At 44.8% G+C, this 11,438-nt stretch overlaps 1 protein-coding gene across 1 annotated transcript; it reads left to right on the top strand.

Moving 5' to 3' along the window:
- The first annotated feature begins 4,057 nt into the window (after nt 1-4,057).
- Nucleotides 4,058-10,881, top strand: Ndufb4 (NADH:ubiquinone oxidoreductase subunit B4). Its single transcript, XM_021185167.3, has 3 exons — nt 4,058-4,298; nt 9,317-9,463; nt 10,762-10,881. Exons 1-3 carry the CDS (start codon nt 4,119-4,121, stop codon nt 10,822-10,824), a joined length of 390 nt encoding a protein of 129 aa, XP_021040826.1. The 5' UTR covers nt 4,058-4,118; the 3' UTR covers nt 10,825-10,881.
- The last annotated feature ends 557 nt before the right edge of the window (nt 10,882-11,438 follow it).

The following is an 11,438-nucleotide window of genomic DNA, read 5'->3' as shown; positions in this document are numbered from 1 at the left end:
GAGAACAACTTTCTTCCCCCCCGCCCCCGCCCACCTCCTCTTTCCCCTCTCCTCCCCTTCTCCATCCCCGTCCCTCCCGCCCCCTGCTTTAAATTGAGTGTAATAATTTTTTCTACTGCCCTGAAGCAGGCTTTCTTATGAGTCGATTTGGCTTCATATTCATTTGGACATGGAACTACTTTGCAGATAATCCTGCTCTGCCTGTTCACTGCATGATTGTCAGCTACTGGGGGAAAAAAAATAACAAGGATCCAGCTTCCATTTCTTGTGTAATTTCTCTACTGAGCCCAGAAGATTGACTAAGACGGAATGGTGTAAGGTATGCTTCATGCAGGGGTGCTTAATAAATATTTTAAAACAGTATTAAAGTGTTGAATAAATTTGACAGCAGTGCTGTTGCTCATCACTTCAGTGCCAACACTTTCTAGGCCCTGTCACTGCCTAGCAACCATTCCCCCCACATACCTACATGTCCCCGAAGTTTGAGCCAAGTTGAAGCTCCTTTTTTGATCTAGCTTTCCTTGTTGGTGTTATTGTTTCCATTGTTGCCTCCTGAGGAGTGTTTTCTGGGAAGCTAAGGATCCTGCTGTGTGCCTTGAAGTTGATCTTTCCCCTTAGTGATAGTGTGTGGGGGTGAGGGTGGGGGAGAAAGGAGTGTGAGGGGGAGGGGGTAAGGAGGGGTGGTGACAGAGGGTGGAGCATTGGAGGGGGGATGGGAGCAGGAGGTGCAGAGATGCTGAGAGCTGCATGTTACCTTCATTTACTCTACAAATCATCTTTCCTGTTCTTATTCTCTTGAAACAGAGGTTTGTGGTGTACCCCAGGCCGGCCTTGAGCTCAAAGCTCCTGCCTCAGCCTCCCAAGGGTTTGCAGGAATGCACTGTTCTTCTGCTCCTTACTTTCCTATCTGAAAGGATGTCTTTTACTTTCAGCACCTGAGGAGTGCTGAGGATTTAAGAGAGGTGTTTTTGTTTTGTTTTGTTTGCATTTTCACTAAGGTATTTATTCAGGAGTTTCATTCTTTATTATTTTCTGATCTACTACAGCCAGGTAAAACTTGCTCTGTAACCCCACTCTCCTTTTAAACAGTATTTTATGTCTTCAAAAGATAAGCTTATGCTTAGGTGGCATACTGGCTAGTTTTGTGTCAACTTGACACAGCTGGAGTTATCACAGAGAAAGGACCTTCAGTTGAGGATATGCCTCCATGAGATCCAACTGTAAGGCATTTTCTCAATTAGTGATCAAGGGGGAAAGGCCCCTTGTGGGTGGTGCCATCTCTCCGCTGGTAGTCTTGGGTTCTATAAGAGATCAGGCTGAGCAAGCCAGGGGAGGCAAGCCAATAAAGAACATCCCTCCATGGTCTCTGCATCAGCTCCTGCTTCCTGACCTGCTTGAGTTCCAGTCCTGACTTCCTTTGGTGATGAACAGCAGCATGGAAGTGTAAGCCAAATAAACCGTTTCCTCCCCAACTTGCTTCTTGGTCATGATGTTTGTGCAGGAATCGAAACCCTGACAAAGACAAATTGGTACTGGGAGTGGGGTATTCCTGTGACAACCTGACCATGTTTTGGGGAGGACTGTGGAAGGACTTTGGAACTTTGGGCTTGAAGATCCATTCGTTGTTAAGAGCTCTGTCAGATGATGTGTAGGAGCTTGAAAGATAATGTTGAGAACAGTGCAGAAGATGGAGGTCTGGTTTGTGAAATTTCAGAGGGAAAATTAAAGACTATTTTCAGGGCATTGCTGTTTTGATTGTGAAGATTTTGTAGTTCTGGTTAGCTGGGGCTGAAGAATCAGCTGTGGTTAACAAGATACCAGAACTACTAAAGCAAAACTTTGCATTACTGGGACTATTGATGCTGGTTAGCTGGAGCTAAGAAATAAGCGGTGATTAAGAAGAGACCAGCATCATTGAGGTGACATCTTCTGGGAAGTGTTTTCTGAAAGCACAAAGAGGCTGTGTTCCAGAGAGAGCCAAGGTTGTACTCCTGCTGCAGCGGGACTTGGTAATATGTAAGGGTCACCCAGGTGGTACTGATTTTGAAGGCATGAAGGGATCACGCAGAGCAGCTGAGGCTCAGCACTGTGAGAGGCCATGGAAGGCTATTGGTGAAGGTGCAGCCTCAGTTGCAATTGAAGGCCCAGGACTGAAGGGGTCATGCAGTGTTTTGGAGATGCCAGTACCATGAGATGACCACCAAGAGCAGCAGCAGCAGTGGAGTACAGGCATCTGGAGCCCAGAGGGCGACACATGTGCTACAAAGGGCATGGCTGGAGAAGTGACACAAGCCCTTGGAGGAGCCCAGAAGATCGTGAGTTGGATCCCAGACATTGGAAGGTTGGAGATTGATTTTTGCTTTGATTGTGACTGTGCCCTGATATTTTCCCTCTTGAAGGAAGAAACTGTTTTAGTGGAGCCCACAGTTAAGAGAATTTTAATTGTAAAAAGACTTTGGATTTTTAAAGAGATGGATATTTTAAAGAGATTGAAATTTTAAGAATATGTAAAGACTGTGGGTCTTTTAAAGTTATTTAGATCTTGGGGATGAATAAGAATGTAAGGGTTGAGGCTTACTAGTGATGTGTTTGTGTGTCAAGTTGACAAGGGGTCAATTGTACTGGCTAGTTTTGTGTCAACTTGGCACAGCTGGAGTTATCACAGAGAAAGGAGCTTCAGTTGAGGAAATGCCTCCATGAGATCCAACTGTAAGGCATTTTCTCAATTAGTGATCAAGGGGGAAGACCCCTTGTGGGTGGTGCCATCTCTCCGCTGGTAGTCTTGGGTTCTATAAGAGATCAGGCTGAGCAAGCCAGGGGAGGCAAGCCAATAAAGAACATCCTTCCATGGCCTCTGCATCAGCTCCTGCTTCCTAACCTGCTTGAGTTCCAGTCCTGACTTCTTTGGTGATGAACAGCAGCATGGAAGTGTAAGCCAAATAAACCGTTTCCTCCCCAACTTGCTTCTTGGTCATGATGTTTGTGCAGGAATCGAAACCCTGACTAAGACAGGTGGTGAAGAACCAGTCTGCCTCCAGCTTAGGTTTAAAAGCCATCTGATAGTAAAGACAAACTAAGTTAAACAAATTAACTTGATGAATTAAAGCTGTTAATTAATCAAAGATTGGGCTATGCCCCACCTGTAACCTTAACTACAAATGGTTCTGTACTGCCTGTTCCAGGAATAGCAATCGCATTTTGTTTCAAAAAGTTAATGTTTATCTTGCAAAAGGTTTGTATGGGTATCTTGTATGACTACCTGCTGTTATGACTGCCTTTGTGTCTTTGTTTGAGGAGACTAACTTATTATGCCTATATTCTGCTCCTGTAACTCCACCTATTTTGCCACAAATCCCCCATTTAGAACCCCTCTACCTCTGAGCTATAAAAGTCTTCCTCACATCCAATCAACCTTGCCTTAGGAGGAGGCAGGGGGAGGCAGCTCGTGTACACGAATAAAAACCTGACTTTAATTAATCTGGACGAGATGATGTGAGTTGGTGGTCTTTCTCCTCCCATCTTTGGGTTTAACAGTGGATTGGTCCTAAAGTGGTAACCTTTAGAAAGCTTATTCTCTTTTTTTGTTTGGGGTGGGGCGAAGCTAGGGAAATGTTTGAAAAGCAATTTCATTGTTTTCAATGTCTCATTTAACTCCAACAACCTTGCTAGGAGTGCAGAGTCAAGGTCATTTCTTCAGGGTAAGAAAAAGGAAATTTGGGAGACACTAATGACCTTCTACAAGGTCACCCAGGTTGGAAGAACCCACCCTGGACTGTAGGACTTCAGGAGTCACAGACAGCCCAGTTTCCCAGTCTCGTCTAGTCTGCTCAACTTCAGGAAATCAGTTCTGCAAACAAGCAGTAGCACAGAGAGAAAAGGAGTTTACCACCAGACAAGAGGAGGCAAACCGAGAAGCAGTGCGCACGCGCAGAATACGCGGGACGAGGGCGTGAAGGATTGGCAAAGGCTCCACCCAGCCTCGAACTCCACCCCTCTCCCGCCCCTTCCTGCCAGAGCGTCGTGTGTGCGCGCGCAGGCGTACTTCCTGAGCCTGAAGGTCAAACTAGACAGGGCAGCCCTCATATCCGCGCAGGCGCAGATGTGCGCCGGGAGTCAAGATGTCGGGTTCCAAGTATAAGCCTGCGCCCCTGGCCACTCTCCCCAGTACCCTCGACCCTGCCGAGTATGACGTGTCTCCGGAGACCAGAAGGGCGCAGGTCGAGCGCTTGAGCATAAGGGCCCGGCTTAAACGGGAGTATCTGCTTCAGTACAACGACCCCAAACGCGTGTCGCACATCGTGAGTGGGGCCGGGCGGGACTGTGGGCCGGGGCAGCCGCATCTCGCGTGGGCACACGCGGGGCCGCCCAGCTCCATCCGTGTGCTGGACACCGGCCCCGAGCCGCACAGCCCTTGACCCTTCAACTTCGGCCTTCGGCTCAGTGGTCAAAGGGATCGGACGGCTTCCCCCCTGGTTTAGAGAAACTTGTTCCACTCTGCATAGTCTCGGCTTTCTTGTCTGAAACATGGCCATGATATGGTCCTTCATATCTTTTGAGGCAGATTAACACATGACTGACTAATCTAGCACAGTATCTTCCTCGAAAAGGGCGTGCTCAGGCCCGGTACTCCCCAGTGTACAGCATAAAAAGCTGTTGTGTGCCATTCAGCTCCTAACTCTCATGGACACTTCTTTCTTTCTCTTGAGAATAGGGGTTGTTCAAATGAAGTGTGTTACAGAAGCGGAGGCTTGATGGATTCGGCTTTGGAAGCAGACCTCATGGCCCCATATAATAACCAACTATGATCCCTGGGCAATTTACATAATCCCTCTCAAACCATAGCTTTTTTGTGTTCTCGTGGAAAATGGTGTGCATTCGTCATAGATTTGTGAAATCAAACGAGAAAGTATGTAGCATTACTATGTATGTAACATACATCACTAAAAAGATATTTTGGCAAGTGTGCTTTTAGACAGTTTCTTCTGTAAAAGCTGTCTAAATATCTCAAATGGGATTTTTTTTAAATGAAGATTTTCCAACAATTGCATACATGTTCTCTATCATTTTTGAAAGTTAGAATAACCAAGGGAAAGTTACACTAAGTGGTCAGGTACAGTGCTAGTCTCCAGGTGGCTCAGAATGCCAGGTCCTCCAGCCACAGCCTCACATACTGGGGTTACTGCCACTTGAAACCCATGCCTGGTCTGAAAGACATTTAAAAAATTAAATGTCACAATCATTCACAGAGGTTACTGTGTTAGTCTCTTGGCTTTCTAGATGAGGCAGTATGGACAGTGACACCCAGAAACAGGTCACCCACCCTAGTCTGTGTGACTTATATTACCTTCTGCACAAATATAGTATCCTCAAGCAGACCTTTGTTTACAGGGTGAAAGAGATACACCTTGTTCTATACTATGAGCTAGATAGTATGGGATTGTTATTAATAATTTATTTATTTATTTTTTCAGACAGGGTCTGAATATACAGCCCTGGCTGTCCTGGAAATCAGTATGTAGAACAGGCTAGCCTTGAACTCACAGAGATCAACCTGCCTCTGCTTTGTGAGTGCTCACATTAAAGGCATGAACCACAACACGGGGCCCGTTTGTTTGTTTAATTTTTTTAAAGTAACTAGAGTAAGACCTCAGTCAGATGTGAAGTTTGAACTCCCAGTCGTCTGTTTTTTGATCTCTGTAACCCAGGGAAGTTTCCATTTCGAATCTCTAATAGAAATAGAGATACCTTCCTCCTTAGCTGTCCCATTAATCGTTTACCAGCCAAAACTTGTGCACCCTTTGTCTAGTCTTTAGGGGTAACTAATTAGGTCAAAAATAACTGCTCAGGACCTATTATGAGATGAAGATGCTGAGTTAAGAGTACAAAGCCAGCTAGAAGTCCCTGGCCTTGTAGAGCTAGCTGTGTTTGGAATGGGGATGACAAATACTAAGTGCGTTAGAAATCTGAATCATTTGGTGTGTGAGCGGTGGTGGATGGTACAGAAAATAAGGGTGGGGTCAACCCTGCGTGCACCAGGGAAGGAAGCACCTGTTTGGAACAGGGCTTTGGGCATCTTGTTTTTGTTTGTTTGTTTTGTAGTGTTTGGGATCAAATCCATGGTCTCACATGGGAGGGAAGTGCTCTACCACTGAGCCACAATCCCATTCTTGGAGCATGACATTTAAGTAAGGATCTGAAAGGAGTTAGCTTGAGGGAGAGGGAAAGAGCGTGCCAATTAGAAGACACTGTAGGTACAAGGCCAGCTCTAGCATTTAATATATCTCAAACTATACCAGAGAGCTATTTCAAAATATGTTAGCAGACCTAGTACTTTGGAGGTGGAGCCAAGTTTTATTTTATGTCCTTTTAACATGATTGCCTTTTTAAAAATAACATCTTTATTAATTGTATTATTTTATTTTATATTAGATGCATTGGTGAGAATTACATACAATGTATTTCGATGATGAAGTTTTGTTTCTTATGAGACTGTTATGGATAAAATAGTGGGGGTACAGTGACCAACCGAAGTCAAAGAGATCTCTGCGATTTGATCGCATGGACCTTGTAAGACATTGTAAAGATCTCTACTGAGGAGGCAGTCACGTAACGGAGACTTATGTCTTAACAAAATCTCTCAAGTTTGTTTCCTCAAGAATTGTCTGTGACGGGGGAGTGAGGGCAGAGAGGGAGGAGCTAGGAGGCCTCTGGAGCAGTTAAATCTCTGTAGCATTAAATCTCGCGGTTAATGGGCTCTGTGACAGTAGTTGTGAGATGGCAAGGTGTGGTGAGTATAGGATGGGCGGTATTAAAAGCAGATCCAGCGCGCTTCAGCAGGGTGCAACTGTCTGGTGTAGGAGACAAGGGGAGGATGGTTTCCAAGGTCAACAGGAATGTGACAGGAACATGTGGTGGTGGACTGAAAGGAATATTGGCAGATCAGTTTATGGTACTTTTAGGATGTCTGGGTAGATGTTGTGTTTAACATGGAGTTCTAGGGCTAGAGGTAGGCTGTTGGTAGCCATGCCCATATGGGCTTAAAGTCATGTGACCTGATGACCTCTTTCATGGAGTGAACTTATGTAAGAGAGCCCAGCAAAAGCTATAGCCCAATGTTAAAACACTGAAAAACAACAGAAGGAAAAGAGCAAAAGAGATAAAGAGAGAATGGGCAGAGAGGAAGGAAACCAAACAGAGATGGACTCGGGAAGTACAGAGGAAAGTGTGAGGCTTCCCCACACCAGAGGCTGCTGGCATTTCACTGGACATTGAGTGGTGTCATGGAAAACTGCCTCAACCCCCTCCCCCATTTACTTAATTCATTTGTTTGTTTTGTTTTTTTAAACAAGTTTTTTTTTAATGTTTATGTTTGGCTTTTAAAATTTTTATTTATTTAATGTATGAGTGCTCTGCTGCATATACATCCGCAGACCAGGAGAGGGCATCAGATCCCTTTAAAGATGGTTGTGAGCCACCATGTGGTTGCTGGGAATTGAACTCAGGACCTTTGGAAGAGCAGTTGGTGCTCTTAACTGCTGAGCCGTGTCACCAGCCCTACTTAATTCATTTGTATGAGTGTTTTGTCTACATTTCTGTATGTGTACCACATATGTGCCTGATGCCAGAAGAGGCAAGAAGTAGACATTAGATCATTTGGAACTAGATTTAGGGATGGTGGTGAGCCACTGGGTGGGCTCTGAGAACTGAACCCAGGTCCTCTTCAAGAGCAACAACTAACCGCTCTTAACCACTGAGCCATCTCTTCAGCCTCTTTCCCCTGGTTTTGGTCATGAAGTTACTGGTATTTTGTGAAATGAAATGTCTATTCCACAGACAGATCTGGAAGCTGTGAAAGTGCAGAGCAGTGAGTGACTGGTGACTTGAGAGGTCTCATTGTGTGGCATTCAGATGCATTTCATCTCTGGCCTTGCTCTGCTTGTCCGGTTACTATTATGCGACCATACTGTTCATTTCTAGAGCAGCAGGAGGTTAGGTTTAGACTTCTCTGACTGGTAGTGAGCTGATCACTGTTGCAGTTGAGGGATTTCAACCTGATTGAAAGGCTGACTGCATCTCCATCAAGGCTCCCTTACCTTCTGAGCTATAGCTGGTCACCTCAGGGTCGAATTGCTGTAATTCAGCTTAGTTTGAAATGTAAATGTCGAAGTTATTTCAGTCTTGCCAATCATGGCTGCTTGGTGTTGGTTAAGACCTTAGATGTTCATGCTGCATACTGAAGACTAAAGCTGATTTTATTTGCTTATTTTAATCTGCCAGTTAATTGGCGAGAATAATTTTGTAAAATCATTTGGGGATTTAGCTAATTAAGTTTAATTATGTGTTTGGGGTAGATTTTCTATTCTTAGGAGATTATTTTAGTATAAATATATTAAATTACTTTTTTCTTAGCCAAGATAAGCTGATTTTTTTTGACAGTTTTGACCTTTTGACCTTTTTTTTCAAGACTTTAGTAGTATGGAAGGAAACAGTTTGCTTTTCAAACACCAGCCAAGTTAGTTTAGAAACTTAGGGTTCATGGCGAGAGGTATAGCTCAGTGTTAAGGCTCATGCCTTGTTTACATAATGCCCCTGGTTTGATCTTCTGAACCAAAAGAAAGCAAAATCATATAATTCAGGGTTAGGGTAAGCCTGCTTTCATCTTCCTGCAACTGACTTAGCAGGGAAGGCCGCTGTGACAGCGTTAGAAAGGATGTAGAAGCAAAATAGGAAGCTTGATAGAGCATCTGAGGTCTCTCTTCATCAGGGCTGTGGGGTGGGTCTCATGGCCACTTCCAAGAGAGATAGGAGGTTAAGTCTGAGGGACACTTGAAAGTGATGAAGCGAGAGAGGTGGCTTCTCAGACAGTTTAAAGTTAGGAATCTTACATTGGAAATAGAAAGCTAGAGGGGAGAAAAGAATCTTTAAATCATGCAGAATTAGAACAGGATCATCAGAGAGTTGTGCACACCTGTGATCCCAGCACTTGGGAAGCTGAGACACAAGAGGGTTGTCATGAGTTTGAGGCCAGCTTGAGCTATAGGTTAGCCAAGGCTACAGAGCAAGACTGTATTTAATAAAAACCAAAACCAAAAGAAAAGGGAAAAAAAGGAGTGGGGGAGAAAATAAAGTTTCTGAATAGTAGAACCAATCAGGTGAGAGTCATGGCACAGCCCTGTGATTCCAGACTTGGGAGGGAGAGATCAAAAAGCCTGAGTTCAAGGTTGGTGTGCTCCTTCACAGCAGCACCGGTGAATTCTCCCTCTCCCTCAGTGTGACCTCCTTAAAGCTGACGAGTCTTTGTTTGTGTTCCTTTCAGGAGGATCCTGCCTTGATTCGCTGGACCTATGCAAGATCGGCAAATATTTATCCTAATTTCAGACCCACTCCCAAGAACTCACTTTTAGGAGCTGTGGCAGGGTTTGGGCCCCTCATCTTCTGGTATTATGTTTTCAAAACAGACAGGGTAAGTATTAGGGCTAGATGTTTGACTGGTTTGAGAAGTCCCTCCTAGGTGCCCCCAGCAGTTCCTAGTGGTGATGGCTCCCAGTGTCTCTTTTGGTCACATGTCTTTACTCCTTTCTGGGAAGAGTTGGAGTTTTCATTTGGTTTGATACTTTGTTTAAAAAAAACAACAACATGGCAGCCTATGGGTCTTTCAGGTTTAATTTAATGGTGACTTTGCAGTTTAAAAAAAGTAACAGAAGGGTCAGTTTAAAATTTATGAGAGTAGAGTTCAGTTCATGAAAGTCTTCCTGGGTTTTTTTCCCAGATAATATAAGAAATTGTAATGTGATGACTAAGCAAGTAAATACCATAACAACTTTTTAAAAGTTAATTTTCTCATTAGAGGGTATATAGAAACTTGATTTTACTAAGACAGGATTGAGAAGATCTCCCTATGTCACCCAGGCCAGTCTAAAATTTCCAGCCTCCTGAGCACTGGGATTACAAGAATGAGTGAGCCTGTCTGGGTTAAAGCTGAACTTGTTTTGGGTCTGACCTTCGGATACCCTGGAGAAGTCCTTTCGCTTTGCTGGGGCATTTGTTAGAGATGGTGTGTATTGGATGAGCGTTAGCAGAACATACGGCTGGCTCACTTAGCTCTGGTGCTGAGCTCTGCATGTTAGTTACTCTTCAAACACATGAAACCCCAACAACGGAAGCAGAGGTCACATGCCAGTCGCTGTCTTCAGAGGCCTGGCTGCGTGGTCCCAGAGAAGGCTGCTCCATTCCCGTTCCTGGCACAGTCCAGCGCTTGTGTAGCCATGTAGACTAGAGGCCAGCCGCCTCCTCTTCGTGAGCTCTTATCTTTTGATTGCTACATCAGCATGCGTTTCCAGAAGTTGTTTGCATTTACTTTTGCTGTCTGCTTTTGAAGCTAGGCATGGTAGCTCATACCTGTAATCCTAGCCCTGGGGAGCCTGAGGCTGGTGGAACACCATGAGTTTGAGGCCAGCTATGTTAACAACTGAGTTCCAGGCTAGCCTTGGCTATAGGTTGGGATTCTGCCTCAAAACAAAACAGAAATGATTTCTGCTTAAGAATGGGGAAGTTCCTTTCTGACCACTAAAGAATAGGTACTTTTGAATGATGCAGTTTCTTACTGTCCTAACTTTGGCTCCTTATTACTTCCTCGAAGTCCTTGGGCTTTAGGGGATGGGCTTACAGTTACGTTTTTATTCCTGATTTGCCGTTATTCCGTGTACTCATAAGGATGACTTGCTTGTTAATATTTTATCTCTTTTTGTTTTCATCCAACAGGACAGAAAGGAAAGACTTATCCAGGAAGGAAAACTGGACAGAAAATTTAACATCTCCTACTAAGTTTGGCAAGGATGACTATTCTTGCATAAATAAATCTCCTATTAATTAATCACTGAACAGTTTCTTTTTCTTGGATTTATTGCTGAAGCATGTTAATACCTTAGAAAACAGAAGCAAAGGTCAGCTTGTGCTGGGAACCTGTGTGTCAGAATAATGGTCAGTGAAGACACATCTGTTTATTCATTGCATCTGTTAGCAGGCAACTGAGTGTTACCTGTGGCCAGCTGGGGTGCGCCCTGAGGGGACAGTAGTCCGAGTCGGAAAGCACAGCTCGGAGAACCCTGAGCAGCTCAGTGTCTGCACCTTTCCTGCCTGAGTCCTTGCGTGTCTCCAGCCTTCTGTGTGAGCACAGCAGAAGGTGGCAGCGAGCGTGACACACATTGCAGATCCTTGGGAATGTGAGCTGCTGCTGAGGTGCTAGCTCTCTCTGAGAGGCTCGGAGCCGACAGACATTCAGTTTGGTCTCTGAAGTCCCCGAGGCTGACAGGCCAAGCTGGAACGGGAAAGAGCAAGGCCTGCCGGGTTTGTCTGACCCTGCTGCCTCTGGAGTAAGAAAGTGAGGATGGCGAGATCACGCTGAGGAACAGAAGGACGACAGCTAAGGGCACAGGCTG

The sequence above is a fragment of the Mus caroli genome, unplaced genomic scaffold (genome assembly GCF_978045245.1).
Source record: "Mus caroli unplaced genomic scaffold, Mus_caroli_1 scaffold_17, whole genome shotgun sequence".
Classification (NCBI taxonomy): Eukaryota; Metazoa; Chordata; class Mammalia; order Rodentia; family Muridae; genus Mus; species Mus caroli.
The sequence above is the reverse complement of the archived record's forward strand: the minus strand, read 5'-3'. Positions and strand labels throughout refer to the sequence as shown.

Coding starts and splice junctions, on each gene's coding strand:
- Ndufb4 (XM_021185167.3), top strand. CDS start 4,119: ATGTCGGGTTCCAAGTATAAGCCTGCGCCCCTGGCCACTCTCCCCAGT. Junction 4,299..9,316: donor CCAAACGCGTGTCGCACATC/GTGAGTGGGGCC, acceptor TGTTCCTTTCAG/GAGGATCCTGCCTTGATTCG. Junction 9,464..10,761: donor ATGTTTTCAAAACAGACAGG/GTAAGTATTAGG, acceptor TTCATCCAACAG/GACAGAAAGGAAAGACTTAT.